At 40.5% G+C, this 17181-nt stretch overlaps 2 protein-coding genes across 28 annotated transcripts in view; one reads left to right on the forward strand and one right to left on the reverse strand.

The window, feature by feature from the left end:
* The window catches only part of RARS2 (arginyl-tRNA synthetase 2, mitochondrial), a 75854-nt gene extending 71253 nt beyond the window's left edge, over positions 1 to 4601 (reverse strand). For 6 of the 17 annotated variants that reach the window (XM_063724733.1, XM_009242065.4, XM_063724732.1 and 3 more), the window contains exon 1: positions 4078 to 4354. Coding sequence is in view for 5 of the 17 variants with exons in the window: in XM_063724729.1 (XP_063580799.1) it covers positions 4475 to 4519 (45 nt within the window). In the remaining 12 variants the exon portion in view is untranslated. 17 annotated transcript variants of the gene reach the window in all.
* Positions 4487 to 17181, forward strand: part of ORC3 (origin recognition complex subunit 3) — an 88410-nt gene continuing 75715 nt past the window's right edge. For 9 of the 11 annotated variants that reach the window (XM_054557842.2, XM_063724896.1, XM_024249046.3 and 6 more), the window contains exons 1-3: positions 4487 to 4569; positions 8715 to 8769; positions 16239 to 16336. In XM_054557842.2, coding sequence (XP_054413817.1) covers positions 4546 to 4569; positions 8715 to 8769; positions 16239 to 16336 — 177 coding nt within the window. In that variant the 5' untranslated portion in view covers positions 4487 to 4545. Of the gene's footprint in view, positions 4570 to 8714; positions 8770 to 8888; positions 8976 to 16238; positions 16337 to 17181 lie in introns of those variants that run through there. The other 2 variants (XM_063724897.1, XM_054557847.2) reach the window with 2 other exon arrangements.

Consider the following 17181-nt stretch of genomic DNA (forward strand, 5'->3'; position numbering starts at 1 on the left):
TGAAACCCCGTCTCTACTAAAAATACAAAAAAATTTAGCCGGGTGTGGTGGCGGGCACCTGTAGTCCCAGCTACTCTGGAGGCTGAGGCAGGAGAATGGCGTGAACCTGGGAGGCGGAGCTTGCAGTTACCAGAGATCACGCCATCGCACTCTAGCTCGGGCGACTGAGAAAGACTCCATCTCAAAATAAATAAATAAATAAATAAAAATAAAAACAAATTCCGTTGAGTCCCAACCACCAGTCTTAAAAAATATGTATAAAACAGGACAGAATACAGTATAAATAAGTATTGTTTCATGAAACTTTCATTGTGCATAAAGAGTGATAGTATAAAATGCATTTCTTTTAGGCACAAGGAATAATCTATGCAATGGGAATGGAAAGACCCTGCTATGTTAGAAAAACAAATTAACATTGTAGCTAGGTTCCTACAAAAATGATAGAATGGGGCATGAATGGAAGTTGAAGAAGTAAAGGTTCTGGTAGAGACTCCTGCAACAAAGATAAGTGATATGATTTGATTTGCAATTTAGATGTTACCTTTCTTGATACATGGAGAATGAATTGGAGGGAGGGCAGGAATGGAAACAAAGACCTCATCAGAAGGCTGTTGTAAGCAGTCAATATAGGTGATAATGGGGGCTTGGTGTGGAATAGAGAAAGGAGAGGGGGAGGCAGCAGCAACAGTGTAGATGGATTCAAGATATAAAATCAACAGGACTTGCTGAAGTAAGGCATCCAAATACTGTGATTCTATGTACATATCATGCTTTCCAGATGTCTGTGTCTACGCACATCCTCCTCTTGCAATACCTGACCTCTCCCCAAGCTCTCACTCTATTTACTTGGCACACTCCTACCCATACCCCTTTCAAAACTGAGACCTAACATCACCTTTCTACAAAACTTTGTCTGACCCTTAGGAGCTTTCAAGTTCCCTTGGCACTTTGCACATGCTTCTAATACAGTGATTACAGGCTGCAATGCAATTACCGGTTTACATTGTTTTCCAAGTATGTCTGAGGCCATTTCAGGGCAGAAACTATTTTCTGTTCACTTTTAGCCTTGGGACTGATGACAGTGCTTAGAAAACTGTTGACTAATTAATCAAAGTTTGCTAAATGCATTTGCCGTTGCATGTTACACATTCCTTCCTTCCTAAATTATTATAGCAAAACGATGCTCATTTGCAAAGGTATTAAATACAGGCTGGGTATCCTTGGGACCACAAGTGTTTCAACTTTTGAATTTTTTCAGATTTTGGAATATTGGCTTTATACTTACCTGTTGAGCATCCCTAAACTGAAAATCTGTGGGGCTGTTTTTTTTTTTTTTTTTTTGAGACAGGGTCTTGCTTTACCACCCAAGCTGGAGTTCAGTGGCACAATCTTGGCTCACTGCAACCTCCACCTCTCAGGTTCAAGTGATCCTCCCACTTCAGCCTCCCAAGTATCTGGGATTACAGGAGGGTGCCACCATGCCCAGCTAATTTTCTAATTAGATTCCCAGGCTGGTCTTGAACTCTTGGGCTCAAGTGATCCGCCTGTCTCAGTCTCTCCAAGTGCTGGGGTTATAGGCATGAGCCACCATACCCAGCTCCTAATCTGAAAATCTGGAATTCTCCAATGAACACTTCCTTTGAGTCTCATGTCAGCACTCAAAAAGTTTCAAATTTTGGAGCATTTCAGATTTCCAGCTTAGGGATGCTCAAACTGTACTGAACATGTTTTTTCTTTGCTCTTTTTTCCCCATGTCCTAATGTATTGAAAATATTATTATTTATCCTCAAGTTTCAGATCATTCCCCAATGACTCTATATTCAGAGAAACAGATATATATCTGCATAATTTACACTGCTGTATAAATCCATTAGATTCTGTTCAATGATTGGACCGTGCTTCTTGCTTTCACAAAGAGCACAGTATATAGGAAAGATCTAATTTTAAAGTTAGATTTCTGTTCATAAACCAACTCTACAGTGCATTGATGATGTGGCTTTGGGTAAGTTACTTAATCTCTGTGGATCTCAACTGACTCAATTATATAATAAGGTTAATAGTTCTATATCATAGGGTTGCCATGAGCTTAAATGTGAATGTGTAGTAATTAGCACAAATATATACTCAATATATTAGTTCTTGTTTCTCCAACTTTTTTTTTTTTTTTTTTTTTTGAGACAGGGTCTCACTTTGTCCCCCAGGCTGGAGTGCAGTGGTGCAATCAAAGCTCCCTAGTTTCAGCCACCTGGGCCTAAACGATCCTCCCGCCTCAGCTTCCCAAGTAGCTGGGACCACAGGTGTGTGCCACTACACCTAACTAAGTTTTGTTTTTTATTTTTTTATAGAGATGGGGGTCTCCCTATATTGCCCAGGCTGGTCTTGAACGTCTCAGTTCAAGGGATCCTCCCACCTCGGCCTCTCAAAAGTGCTGGGATTACAAGTGTGAGCCACCATGCCTGGCCCCACTTACATTCTTTACAAAGAATACAGCCTTTGCAAAACTAAACACAATTTGTTTCTCATCATGGCACTATCTTGACCTAAGGGCTAAGAATGGAAAACATCCACCCTTACACACAGCTTAGATACTAAGGTCCAAAACTACCTTCCCTGATATGGTTTACTGTCTACATTAACATGAATTTATTATTTTTTTGTCTTCATTAGCATAACTTTACTGTTCTAGAAGACTTCTGCCCAAATAATCACTCATTATAAGAACTTCATGAGAAATCTATTAGCTTTTCACGTTTTTTATTTTTATTTTTTGTTTACAGGGTCTCGCTCTGTCGCCCCCCCAGAGTGCAGTGGCACAATCATAGCTCACTGTAGCTTCAAACTCGTGGGTCCGTCCAAGTGATCCTCCAGACTCAGCCTTTCAAGCAGCTAGGACTACAGAGGTGCACCATCATGCCTGGCTACTTTTTTAAAAAAATTTTGTTGAGACGGGGGTCTACCTATGTTGTCCACGCTGGTCTCGAACTCCTGGGCTCAAGCCATCCTCCCACCTCAGCCTCCCAAAGTGCTGGGATTATAGGCATGAGCCACATGCCAGGCCTATTAGTTCTTCCAACAGAAAACCTCAACAGTTTATGCCTTAAGGCTTCTTGCACTCTTTGCTTTTCCTACCAATCTTAAACTGCTGTATCAGATCAGTGTCCAACCCTAATCAAGCCATCTTCCTCCAACACCCTCCTACCCTCTCCCTCTGAAAGACCAGCCTTAAGCCATACCCATCAGTAAAATCTGACCTTGCTTTCCCAGTTTAATACACTACCAAAGCTCTCCGTGGTGTTCTTCCTTATCCCAGTAAGCAATAAATTCAGCTGTCTTAACAAAATGTCATGTTGGTGATATTTGGCGAATTATCACCGGACAGGGCAGTACATCTATAAACATAAAGACAAGGCAGAGGGATTTCCCCACGAATGTCTAGAAACACTGTAAAAATGAGCTAAGATAAATTATAGGCTAATTACGTCCACTAATACATCCATTAATCAGAAGGAAATGGGTTAGCCAAGACCACAGTAGAAAGTTTCCTTGCAAGGGTGGCCAATGAGTCTTAAAAATTCTTTTTGATTAATTCCACATTTATACTGCAATTTTGCCCAGCGCGGTGGCTCACGCCTGTAATCCCGGCTCTTAGGGAAGCAGAGGAGTTTGAGCTTGAGCCCAGGAGTTTGAGGCCTGCCTGGGCAATACGGCGAGACCCCGTTCTCCACAAAAAGGAAAAACAAAACAAAGCAAGTATACTGCAATTTTGTAAGCCCTTCCTCACAACAGAGCTGTTCAAATATGACCCTGAACCAAGAAAAACTGAGTCTCAGATAGCTCTTGTATCTTTGGGCGTTACCAAAAATAATTCTAGGGTAGGCTGCCTAAGTGACTGCAAGAGAAATAAGCAGCTTTAAAATGAGGTCCTTCTGAAGAACAATCCAGATCCATCATCAATGTCACTGAAGTGTAAAGAACACTAACTTCTATGGGGTCTAATCATGGTGTAATGACTTGCCGCCACCCAGGTAAAGCATTCATAGCTGTGGGGTGGGAAAGAGTGAAGAAAGCACCAGGTACCTTTCAAAGTTTACTGTTCACCGAGACAAACTGATCCCAGCCGACCCTCCACAGGACTTCTGAAGCTCCACCAGCTCCAGAGAAGGGGGAGGAGGTGGTAGAAACTAACAGGATTCCGTGGGACCCACCCTCCAGCTGACTGAGGACCGGCCCGCAGCGATGAAAGGCCTTTGGGGTCCCTAGCTCCTCAGTGACTCCTCTGCGCGCTCCGGGATCCATACCTGGCTAGCAATAGCGCGGCGAAAGCCGCACGCCATGTCCGCCTCTAGGGAAGTACGCCGCAGTCCACCAGTCCCGGCCTCGCCCCACCTCCTTATACGTCCCGCCTCCCCGCGCCGGAAACCCGCCCCGGAGGGTGATGCCAGCCAATCAAGGAGCCGTGTGGCTCGCCACTAACCTCTGCCCTGCAGCCGCGAGGGCGCGCGGGAAATCCCGAGTGCATCTGGAATACGCAGAGCCAGTGAGACCATGGCCACGTCCTCGATGTCTAAGGTATGTGGTGGCCGATGCGCACTGTGGCTTTACCGCTGCCTCATTCCCCTTTGAAGAAGGGATGAAGCCGAGGTTACGTAGGCCTCCATTCCCTGGCTGGAGGGGAGGGAGGGAGCGGCGTACTGAGCTGAGGCGTCCTTCCTCCAGATCAGTTGAGGCCAACTTTGCTTGGGGAGCGAGGAGGCGGATCTGCCTTGTGGTATGGCTAGGAGGATTTTTAAGTTCTGGTTGGTGGAGGTCGGATGTCCTGATGATGTGGCCCAGTCTCTCATTTTTCCCTCTCACAAATACTGTGCGCCAAGCACTCCGTTAGGTACCGAGATGCAGTGGTAAACGAAACATTCAGTTTCTGCAGTCAAGAAAGTCGGTAAACATAGATAAACTGACGATCACAAATTTTAAGTGTTAGCAGGGAAAAGAGTTCTAGGCAGACAACAGAAGAGTGGGAAGAACCTAATATAGGTTGCCGGGGGTTAGCGGAGGCTTTTTGGAGAAAGTGACCCTTTCGCTGAGACCTGAAAAATAAGTAGAAGTTAGATTAAGGATTAGGGCGAGGAGGGCAGAGAGAACAGCATGTTTCTTCGGCCCAGAAGATAGAAATAAAATGACATATTAGAGGAATTTAAAAATCATAATCAGAAAGTAGACAAAGAGTGGGAGCGTCATGAAAAATGAGAATGAAAAAGTAATGTGGATGCGGGTGTGTGTGGTGGAGTATCTAATAGACCTCCTCATCTTGGCTACCTAGATGGCAAGAAATTGCAAGACATAGTGTAGTTGGTAAGAAGATAAGCCCTAGAGCTGTATTGTCCAATGTGTTAGTCACTAACCACATGTGGCTATTTAAATTTGAGTTAAAATAAAGTAGGAGTAAGTAAAAATTCAGTTTCTCCGTTGCACTAACCACATTTCAAGTGCTCAATCATCACATGTGGCTGCAGCTACCATTTTAGATAGTGCAGATATAGGACATTTCTATCATTACAGAAAGTTCTGTTGGACAGCGCTGTTCTGGACCACGAAAAGTAAGACCTTGAGTTCTATTATAAGTGCAGCGGGAAGCCCCTGAAGTTAAGCTGTCTGAGAAAGCTGAAAAATGCAAATGAAGAAGCTACATTCTCCCTATGTTAAAACAATGGATTGATGAAGAAGGCCATATCATGGATCTGATTTTTTATTTTGATTAAAATGGTTTATGAGAAGCATTGCTTTTAAAGACTACATCTCAAGGAGAAAGTACGAGCCCTGGGGTTTAAGGTTATGCTAGTAGAGATTTAAAGGTAGTATTTTGATTAGAAATGGTACTGGTTTTATTTTGTCCTGGTTATAATGTTCTGTAGGTTTTGAACGGTCTATCCCTTAATCCTGTTGATTGCATAAGCACCTCTTATTTTTATGTATCTTGCAGAAAGTAAGATTTTTCAGGAAAGCATTTTTGGTATTATAACAGAAATGTCTGTATTGGGATGAGACCTTACATGAATAAGAAGCTTTAAGAACTATTTCATGAATTTATGGAACTGCAAGCTTTTTTTCTTTTTCTTTTCTTTTTTTTTCTTGAGACGGAGTCTTGCTCTGTTACCAGGCTGGAGTGCAGTGGCGCGATCTCGGCTCACTGCAACCTCTGCCTCCCTGGTTCAAGCTAATTCTCCTACCTCAGCCTCCCGAGCAGTTGGGATTACAGACACGCACCACCACACCCAGCTAATTTTGTATTTTTAGAAGAGACAGGGTTTCACCATGTTGGCCAGGCAGGTCTCGAACTCCTGACCTCGAGTGATCCGCCAGCCTCAGCCTCCCATAGTGCTAGGATTACAGGTGTGAGCCACCACGCCCGGTCCTTAAACATATCAAAACATTTTAATGTCTCTTTCCTCATGAAATTTTCTGGCTGTTGGCCTTCCTCTATCTCAAACACCATCACTTGACCAGCAGTTCCAAATGGTTACTACCACTGCCCTATATTAAGATCCTTTCTGATCACTCCTCATATCTTGCTCCTTTGAAGCTCCTTTTTCCTTTACTGAATTGCAGGTGGATTTGGAAAGGAGGCAATGACAGGTTTGTCATGGTATCACATGATTTTTCTAAATATGTATGTGATTTCACACACTTCTGCTAGTTGCAGATAGGAGAATATAAGGCACAGGGCTGTGTGCGGTGGCTCATGCCTGTAATCCCAACACTTTGGGAGGCCGAGGTGGGTGGATCATCTGAGGTCAGGAGTTCGAGACCAACCTGACCAACATGGTGAAACCACATCTCTACTAAAATACAAAATTAGCCTGGCATGTTGGTGGGCGTCTGTAATCCCAGCCTCTCAGGAGGCTGAGGCAGGAGAATCACCTGAACCCGGGAGGTAGAGGTTACAGTGAGCCAAGATTGTGCCATTGCACTCCAGCCTGGGCAACAGAGGGAGACTCTGTCTCAACAATAACAAAAAAAAAGAATCTAAGGCACAGTTCTTAAGTTGGAACATGTAATCCAAATGGCTACTTTATATTTGTACAGTGGTCTTTAACACTATCCTGAGACAACTTTTCCTAGGTATCGTTCTTTCATTCTGTCTTTTATTTTCCATAGAAATCGAAATCTTTAAGAAGTTATCCATCAGGCCAGGCTCGGTGGCTCATGCCTCTAATCCCAGCACTTTGGGAGGCCGAGGCAGGTGGATCACGAGATCAGGAGTGCGAGACCAGCCTGGCCAACATAGTGAAACCCTGTCTTTACTAAAAATACAAAAAATTAGCCAGGCATGGTGGCGGGCACCTGTCATCCCAGCTACTCAGGAGGCTGAGGCAGGAGAATGGCTTGAACCCGGGAGGCAAAGGTGCAGTGAGCCAAGATCGCACCATTGCACTCCAGCCTGGATGACAGAGTGAGACTCTGTCTCAAAAAAAAAAAAAAGAAGCTATAAGCTATCCATCATGTATGACTTTAGAATTGGTAGAATAGACTAGGACCACTAACTTGGGGGCGATCTATCACTAGTCAAATAATAATATGAAACTAAACATAGCTGGGAAATTACCAGGACAATTACATGGCAAGCATTTATTCATTCCATATACTGATTGCCTAATACGTATGTTAGCACTATTCCAAACATTGGAGAAACAATTATAAATAAAATACAGTTTGTGCTTGAAGGCACTCACAGTCTACTCAGGGAGACACACCCATAAACAACTATGATATACAATTAAAGTGACTTAAAACAATGCAAAATAAAGATGTTCAAGTACTGAGAGATCTTGGGGAAAGGAGAATTTCTGGCTAGAGAATTGTGAAAGGTTTCCTGAAGGAGATGAGTGTTGAGTCAAACTTTAATGGATAAATGAGTAAGCATTTATCAGATGAAGAAAAGTATGTAGAGTGAAACAGCTGCAATTATCTATTTACTACTAAGGTTATAGATACTTCGAGTTTAAATAAGTTTTGGGTTGGGAGAACATCACTATTTTCAACCTTTTTGATCTTCATTTTTATTTATTTATTTTTTGAGACAGAGCTTCACTCTTTGTTGCCCAGGCTGGAGTGCAATGGCACGATCTCAGCCCACTGCAGCCTCCACCTCCAGGGTTCAAGTGATTCTTCTGTCTGAGCCTCCCGAGTAGCTGGGATTACAGGCTCCCACCAACACGCCTGGCTAATTTTTGCATTTTTAGTAGAGACAGGATTTCACCATGTTGGCCAGGCTGGTCTCAAACTCCTGCCCTTGTGATCCACCCGCCTTGGCCTCCCAAAGTGCTGAGAATACAGGCATGAGCCACAGTGCCCAGCCCATTTTAATGTATAGTATTAATTCCTTTAAGTTTATGAAAATGGAACCTTTCTGGGCTTAAATTTAATCAGCTTTTATTTTCTTTGTCTACCTCTTAGATCAGGTGTCAAAGAGCAAAATCAAAAATGGGCATTTCATGGGAGGGAGGGGAGAGAGTAGATAGTCCCCCTTGTTGTTTTAGAATTTTCCTTCTATAGGTCAGAGAGAAGTGATGTGATTTCTTAGAACCTGAAAGAAATGTGTTCTCTCCCCTACCATCTTTTTTAAAAAAGTGCTTACCCATAAAATATTTGGTTAATCAGATTTCTCTGCTCCTTGGCTACTTTGACTTTATGCTTTTTGTCTTTCTTTCTTTTTATAGGGTTGCTTTGTTTTTAAGCCAAACTCCAAAAAGAGAAAGATCTCTCTGCCAATAGGTAAGGTGTCTGAATATTAAATTTTTTATTCCCTGCCTTCTTAAACTATTAGGAACTAACCCTAATTGAATTTAGTAATTCTCTTGTCTGAGCTTGGCTTACTTGCCATGTTGATGTAGCATTTATGTTCCAAGGCATTGGTCAAAGAGATAAGAGGACACCCCAGGGCTCTAATTGAAAAGAGAATCCAATTACACCTTCCAAAGGTAAGTTGGAAGCAAATTTCCTTCAAAGGATATGCTGCTATTCTTTAAAACAAATTGTCTTTTTGATTACTTCTCTGCCATTGTTTTTTTATCTACAGCTTCAGAAATGAAAAGTGAGTTTCTGCTAGAGAAACATTTTGATCCTTGATGAAGTAATCAAAACAATAAAGGCTGACTGGCAACCCAGATTTCTAAAGATGGGGGAAATGTTGTATGGAAAATAAAATGATAATTGGTAACATAAGGAAAACCTAAGAAAGAATGATTATAAATTTGTATGTATTTTCTAATGAAAATTGTATAAAAATTATTTTTGAGTTAAAATACAATATTCATGGGGAGACTTAAATATGCTTAAAAATTTTGATGTGATATTCCATTTTATGAATACACTTGGCAAAGTAAATTAAAGCAATCATCTATCTGTATGGAACATATAAGAACTTAGGGCTTAGTAACAACATGTGTGTTAGAATATTGCATGTTCTAACTTAGGGATAAATGCTGTGCACATCGATACATGCTGAGAAAAAAGCCCAAGGTCTTGGATCTCTTACAGTAATTCTACCTGCTAGAGCACAAAGTTATGGAATCACCTGCTAACTTAGGGATAAATGCTGTGCACATCGATACATGCTGAGAAAAAAGCCCAAGGTCTTGGATCTCTTACAGTAATTCTACCTGCTAGAGCACAAAGTTATGGAATCACCTGGACTATAAGTAAAGGAATTGGAGTGTGATCCTGGGCCTGACCAGCTCTATGGCTTTGGCCCTGCTGTTTAACCTTTCCCTAAGTCTCTTCATCTGTAAAATGAGCAACTATACTTGCTTATCACTAAGATTTCTCCCTATTCTCATTCTATCTCTCTAAGAGCTAACATGTAGAGCTTTGTAAGACTATCATAAATACCATGTGAATAAATTTGTGTTATCATGGATTGTTACCACCTTGGCCTTATAGTTTGTGTTCCAAGACTCCTATCTCTCACTAGCCTGAGGGAAGGGAAAAAGCTGAGACTGAGTAGCGGAAGACTTTCTACTCTCACAGTGGCTACATATTTCCAAGTGGCCCAGATTTCCTCTCTGTTAGTCTTCACATCCTTTCTACCAGTTTGTACCCTCCATCATCTCTTGGAAGCACAGGGGTCCCACACAGTTCTCAATCACTCTTTATCTCATAAAACAAATTTGTTAAATTATTGAGTTTTAATCACTCATAGACACACATACTCATGTTATTAAAGGAGTGGATTTTTATCACTCACTCAGACATATGCATACTCACACACTCATATACCCATGTGGGTAAGAGAGGAAAGACATTTCTTTTGGTTTTGTTTATTTATTTTAGAGACAGGGTCTCAGTCTGTCACCCAGGCTTCAGTTCGGTAGCCGGATCATAGCTCACTGCAGCCTTGAAAACTCCTGGGCTTAAATGATCCTCCCACCTCAGCCTCCCAAGTACCTGGGACTACAGGCATGCGCCACCACGCCTGGCTAATTATTTTTTTAAATTTTTTGTAGAGACAGGGTCTCACTTTGTTGCCCAGGTTGGTCCTGAAATCCAGGGCTCAAGTGATCCTCCCGCCTCAGACCTCAAAGTGCTGGGATTACAGGTGTGAGCCACTGTGCCCAGCCTAATTTGTTTGTTTGTTTTTGTTTTTTTTTTGAGACGGAGTCTAGCTCTCAGCATGATCTCAGCTCACTGCAACCTCCGCCTCCCAGGTTCAAGCGATTCTCCTGCCTCAGTCTCCCGAGTAGCTGGGACTACAGGCATGCGCCACAATGCCTGGCTAATTTTTGTGTTTTTTAGTAGAGATGGGGTTTCACTATGTTGGCCAGGCTGATCTCGAACTCCCAGCCTTGTGATCTGCCCACCTCAGCCTTCCAAAATGCTAGGATTACAGGTGTGAGTCACTGCGCTCGGCTGTTTGTTTGTTTGTTTTTTAAGGCAAAAACAACACAGTTTGTCTTAAAGTCCCAGTGGGTTTCCTGGGATGAAGTAGGGGGAATTAACTGCAAAAAGGCAAGAGGGAACTTTCTGGAGTGATGGAAATGTTCTCTCTTGAAAGAGTGGTTATGTAAGTATATACCTGGGTCAAACTGTTAAAATGGTTGTGTTTAATTATTTGTAAATTATACCTCAATAAAATTCAATTAATAAAAAAAGATACTGTCTTCACTTTTTTCATTTATATCCTGATACCTGTTTAGTGATCAAATTAAGAAAACTTGACTTCTTCAATCAAATCCAGTATTACTATCAGAAAGTATTTATTGCTCTGGTTCTCAATCATAGCTTCACATTAGAATCATTTGGGGAACTTTGAAAAAGTCTTATTTTAATATAATTATAGATGCACATATAATTACACGTAATACTCTTCCACCAGTAAGTACCCTACGACCAGTTATCCCCAGTGGTAGTATCTTACATAACTATAGTACAGTGTCACAATTAAGAAACTGATATTAATACAATCTACTGACCTTATTCAATTCCAACTTGTGGGACTTTGAAAAAATGCAGGGTGAGAGTTCCTTATCCCAAATCTTGGGACCAGAAGTGTTTTGGTTATTGGAATTTTTTCAGATTTTGAAATATATACCTGTATATAACGAGATAATCTTGGGAATGAGACCCAAGTCTAAAAATAAAATTCATTCATGTTTCATATACACCTTAACCACATAGCCTGAAACGAATTTTACATAATATTTTAAATAATATTGTGCATGAAACAAAGTTTTGGCTGTGTTTTGACTGCGACCTGTCACTTGAGGTCAGATATGGAATTTTCCACTTGTGGCATCATGTTGGTACTCAAAAAGTTTCAGATTCTCGAGGGTTTCAGATTTTTGGATTAGAGATGCTCAACCTGTGCCAATGCTAAGACCCTAACCCGGATCAATTGAATTAGAATCTCAAGAGTGGGGCCTAAGTGTCAGAATTTTTCAAAAGCTCCTCACGGGGTTATTGAGTATATACATTCCATATTCAGCACTGTGAAAATTTATTCCAGTGGAAAAATTATAATATGGAATTAAGCATACCCATGTACCAGTTTTGAATTGAAAAAAGAAAAAATGAACTATGCCACTGTTTGACTAAGGAAATAAATGGATAACTTGAATATATAGAATAGGATTTTTTTAAAGTAATGATATACACACACACACACACACACACACACGTATAATTTTTTTTTTTAAATAGCGATGGGATCTTACTATGTTGCCCAGGCTGGTCCTGAACTCCTGAGTTCAAGTGATCCTCCCACCTTGGCCTCCCAAAGTACTGGGATTACAGGGGTGAGTCACCATGCCTGGCCACACATTTCTTTAATGTTGCAGATTGCTCAACTTACTAGAAGTAGGTCAGAGAAAATTCAAGACTTGTTCCCCCATTATCATTAGGGACACATAGCATGCAGTGACATCTAATATCATCACCAATGTAATTATAACTAATACAGTTGTTAATATTTCTTGGGTGTTTACAGTATGCCAGACTGTTTTGTTTTGTTTTCTGAGACAAGATCTCACTCTGTCACCCAGGCTGGAGTGCAGTGGCACAATCATAGTCCCCTGCAAACTTGAGCTCCTGGGCTCAGGGAATCCTCATGCCTTAGCCTCAGCTAGGACTACAGGCTCATGTCACCTTGCTTGCTAATGTATTTATTTTTTTTTAAGGTGAGATCTCACTTTGTTGTCCAGGCTGGTCTCAAATCCTGAGCTCAAGCAGTCCACCTGCCTTGGCCTCCCAAAGCGCTGGGATTATAGACCCAGACCGTTTCAATCATTTTATATGTATTAATTTGATTAATCCCCTCAGTAAACTACAAGGAATGTATTATCACCATTGAAATATATAAGGATACTTAGACATATAACTTTCTCAATGTTATAATGTTAGTAAATGATAGAGCTAGGATTTGAACCCAACCTGTCTGATTCCAGAGCTCATGATTTAACCATAGCTTAATACTGCCTCTCATTATATAAGGCCAAGTTTCTACTTAGAACTTTTTGTATTGAATTTAAGCTACAACTTATTAGGATTGGTTTATAGTTTGTAGTACTAGTAAACCTGATGTGTATAATTGTATGATTTGAACTTTGCTTTAGAAGTTTGCTAGGCTTTTTTTTTTTTTTCATTATGTGGCTGTAAGACCAACAGATAGTGTTATAATATGAAAATCTTTGAGGAATTGACCCTGATTATAAGGCAGATGGAGCAGGAATGAGGAAACATACCCAGACTTTAACATTTGCCTTCACTGGCTTCAGTTGTTGAAACAGATTGACTGAAAAAGTAGGAAGTTGCTCTGCATTTTGCCCACCATCTGTCCCCTGACTGAGGACACTTGGGCGCGTAATTAAGACTAGTAACTCTCCCTCTCCTCAGTATTCTGTGGATGACTGCATATCCAGCAAAACAACTGGATAGGAACTGGAGAGAGAGAGACTGGCAGCAGCATTGGCACTGTAGGAGATACCCACACTGAAGTATAGCACTGTGAATAGGAGCCGAGGCAGGTAGAAACCTGGCAACAGTGAGAGCTTATATTCTTCAGTGTAGTTTTTAAATTTACCTACCTGATCTGTAACAGACTGAGAGAAGTCATGGTAACAGTTTAAAGTATCCTACTGCTGTGTTTCCCAGTTTCTAAGAGGTTTTTCATGTGTATTTTGATGCAGCATTATTCTGCACATAAAAATTGTATCTTGATTTGCCACTTTCACGTTATACTATGATTTTACCTATTAATGTAAACTGACTATTTTTGTTCTTTTTAAAGCTACGTTGTTCTGCTTTGTCTCTTTTTTTTTTATTATTTATTTATTTATTTATTTTGAGGCAGGGTTTTGCTCTGTCGCCCAGGCTGGAGTGTAGTGGCACAATTTCAGCTCACTGCAACCTCTGCCTCCCAGGTTCAGGTGATTGTCCTGCCTCAGCCTCCCGAGTACCTGGAACTACAGGTGTATGCCACCACGCCTGGCTAATTTTTGTATTTTTAGCAGAGACGGGATTTCACCATGTTGGCCAGGCTGGTCTCCAACTCCTGAGCTAAAGAACCGCCCACCTTGGCCTCCCAAAGTGCTGGGATTACAGGCATGTGCCACCACGCTGGCCTGCTTTGTCTCTTAATAATAGTGTCCTCTGGCTGGGTGGGGTGATGCATGCCTGTAATACCAGCACTTTGGGAGGCCAAGGTGGGCAGATCACTTGAGGTCAGGTGTTCAAGACCAGCCTGGCCAATATGGTGAAACCCCGTCTCTGCTAAAAATATAATAATTAGCCAGACGTGGTCGTGGGCGCCTCTAGTCCCAGCTACTTGGGAGGCTGAGGCAGGAGAATCACTTGGACCTGGGAGGTGCAGTAAGCTGAGATCTCACCACTGCACTCCAGCCTGGGCAACAGAGCGAGACCCTGTCTCAAATAATAGTAATAATAATAATAGTGTCTCCTTGCTTTCTCTTTTTGTTGGCATTTTAATTCTATAACCTTGTCTGCCACTTTACCATACGATGACTTCACTGTATTCTAAGGCTTTTGATAAAATTAAAAATCAATAGTTGCTAAAAACTCTGAGTTAACTGTGATTAGGAGAGAAGTTCCTTAACATGAAGTGAATTTATATTCTAAACTATCAGTTAACATTAAAGCTTGGTGGTAGATTATTAGCAGCAGAAATTTAACATGAACACTCCAGTTACAATAAAATATGTAGCAGTAAACAACAAGAAATATGAGGCAAAGTAGAAAACTATAAGGAATCTAAAATATTTGATTAAAAAAAGAGACCTGCGATATTGAGGTTGGGGATTTTTTAACATATTAAAGATGGGATTTTTCCCCAAATCAGTCTATGGATTTGATTTTATCTAGTCAAATACCAGTACAACTAGTTTTGAGACGTGACAGGATTACTGTAAAATTAATTTGAAGAAGTGGCTTAAATTTTTTTGAAAGAGAATAACAATGTTTGGGGGCAGTGGGAGGAAGACCTGAATGTATTTGATAAAATGTACAACATACAAAGCCATAATAATTAAAACAGTTCAGGACTGGTAGGGGAATAGAGTTGGATTCAGTAGAACAAAATAAAAAGTTCAAACATAGTTCAAAGTATATATAAGTATTTAGACTATAAGGGCATGTCAAATCAGTGGGAGAAGGATGGATTGTACAATAAAGGAGGGTTTTTCAAACCAAATGTCATAATTTATATGTGAGTTATGAAATCAATTTAGTGGACTATGAGTATATATAAAACAGGAAAGAAAACATTTGCTATTACATAATAAGGGTGAGTGTTGTTTTTTGTGACTTTAGTTTTTGTTCATGTGTATATGTGTTAGGTTATGATGTAAAGTGTATTCCTTAATGTGGATCATAGTTTGAAAAGTTTGAAAGCCAGTGCAATAAATGGTATTTTCACAAATAGCTAACCATTTGGAGAAAACATTCAAAAAGGATATAAAAATATACAGACAATAAATGAAAGACTGGACTAAACTATGTCAGTGGAAAAATATAAGAATAGTAGTAGTAAGTCATTCCATAGAGAAGAGTTCAAAGCAAATGTGTGAAACAAAGTATACAAGGTTGTAGAATAACAGCAAATAACGAAAACATTATTAAATGTATATAACTCAAATTAAAAAAACCACTTAATAAAAACTGTTAGAAATTCAAAAGCAAATGATGGAAATACAGTAAAGATTGACATTTTTAATCTTAAATATACAATAAATATGGTAAAAATAAAAGATTATTAAAAAAATTAAATGCAGAGGATATTGAATGTTACCTGTCCCCAAATATATGTTTTTGATGAATATAAAAAAAATTAAGGCCAGGCAAGGTGGCTCACACTTGTAATCCCAGTACTTTGGGAGGCCAAGGCGGGCAGATCACTTGAGGTCAGGAGTTTGAGACCAGCCTGGCCAACATGGTGAAACCCCATCTGTACTAAAGATACAAAATTGAGTGGGCGTGGTGGCACGCACCTGTAGTCACAGCTACTCGGGAGGCTGAGGCAGGAGAGAATCACTTGAACCTGGGAGGCGGAGATTGCACTGAGCCAACATCATGCCACTGCACTCTAGCCTGGTCGACAGAGTGATACTCCATATCAAAAAAAAAAAAAAAAAAAAAATTCCACTTCTATCACTTACTGTGTAACTTTGCACATAAGATGTATAACTTATACTATTAATGAAAAAAGAAACTGACTTATTTCTTTCTGTTTTTAGACGACTATTTTAAGAAAGGGAAAAATGAGCCTGAGGACAGTAAGCTTCGATTCGAAACTTATCAGTTGATATGGCAGCAGATGAAATCTGAAAATGAGGTGAATACTTTTTTGTAATAACTTTTCTGTAACACCCTAAGTCTTATTTTTGTTGCGTCTCATCTTCCTTTCCACCAGTTTACAAGAGTATTGATGAAATATAGGAAGTATTGGTCAAGCATAGCCTGTATATCCTTAAAAAAACAACCATAATCCAGCCTGGGCAACTTGGTGAAACCCTGTCTCTACAAAAGCTACAAAAACTAGCTGGGCATGATGGTGTGCACTTGTAATTCCAGCTACTCAGGAGGCTAAGTTGGGAGGATAACTTGAGCCTGGGAGGTGGAGGTTGCTGTGAGCCGAGATAGTACCACTGCACTCCAGCCTGGGCAGCAGAGAGAGACCTTGTCTCAAAAACAAAAACAAAAAAAACTCATATTTCTTGTGAGTGGAACAGATGTTTATGATAGCTGTTAAGGCAAGGAGCTTTCAAATGTTGACGCTCTTAAATTATCCTTTCAGGTATACAACGGTGAAATCAAGCTGTTTCTAAACTCCTTCACTTTCTCATCTTTATATTCCAGCTCTGAAACATTTCTTCACTATAGCAAATTGGTAGCTCTAGGGCCAGCATTTTAGGCTGACAACTTTTTTTTTTTTTTGGCCAACACAGTGTTGTAGTTTTTGGTTTAATTGCCTTTTGGAAGGTTATATACTTTCCAGTTTATTACTGCCGCCTACCAGTCCTTACTGATTTATACCTAGTGGCTTTGCTCATTCACGTATTCCATGTGATCCTTCAAGGTATTTGAATTTGTGGTTTCCGGTTTAGGCCGTCTTCATTTCTGAATCTGGATGGTTACAATATCCTCCTAACTGGCATCCCTGACACCATTGGTCAAATT

Source organism: Pongo abelii, chromosome 5 (genome assembly GCF_028885655.2).
Source record: "Pongo abelii isolate AG06213 chromosome 5, NHGRI_mPonAbe1-v2.0_pri, whole genome shotgun sequence".
NCBI lineage: Eukaryota > Metazoa > Chordata > Mammalia > Primates > Hominidae > Pongo > Pongo abelii.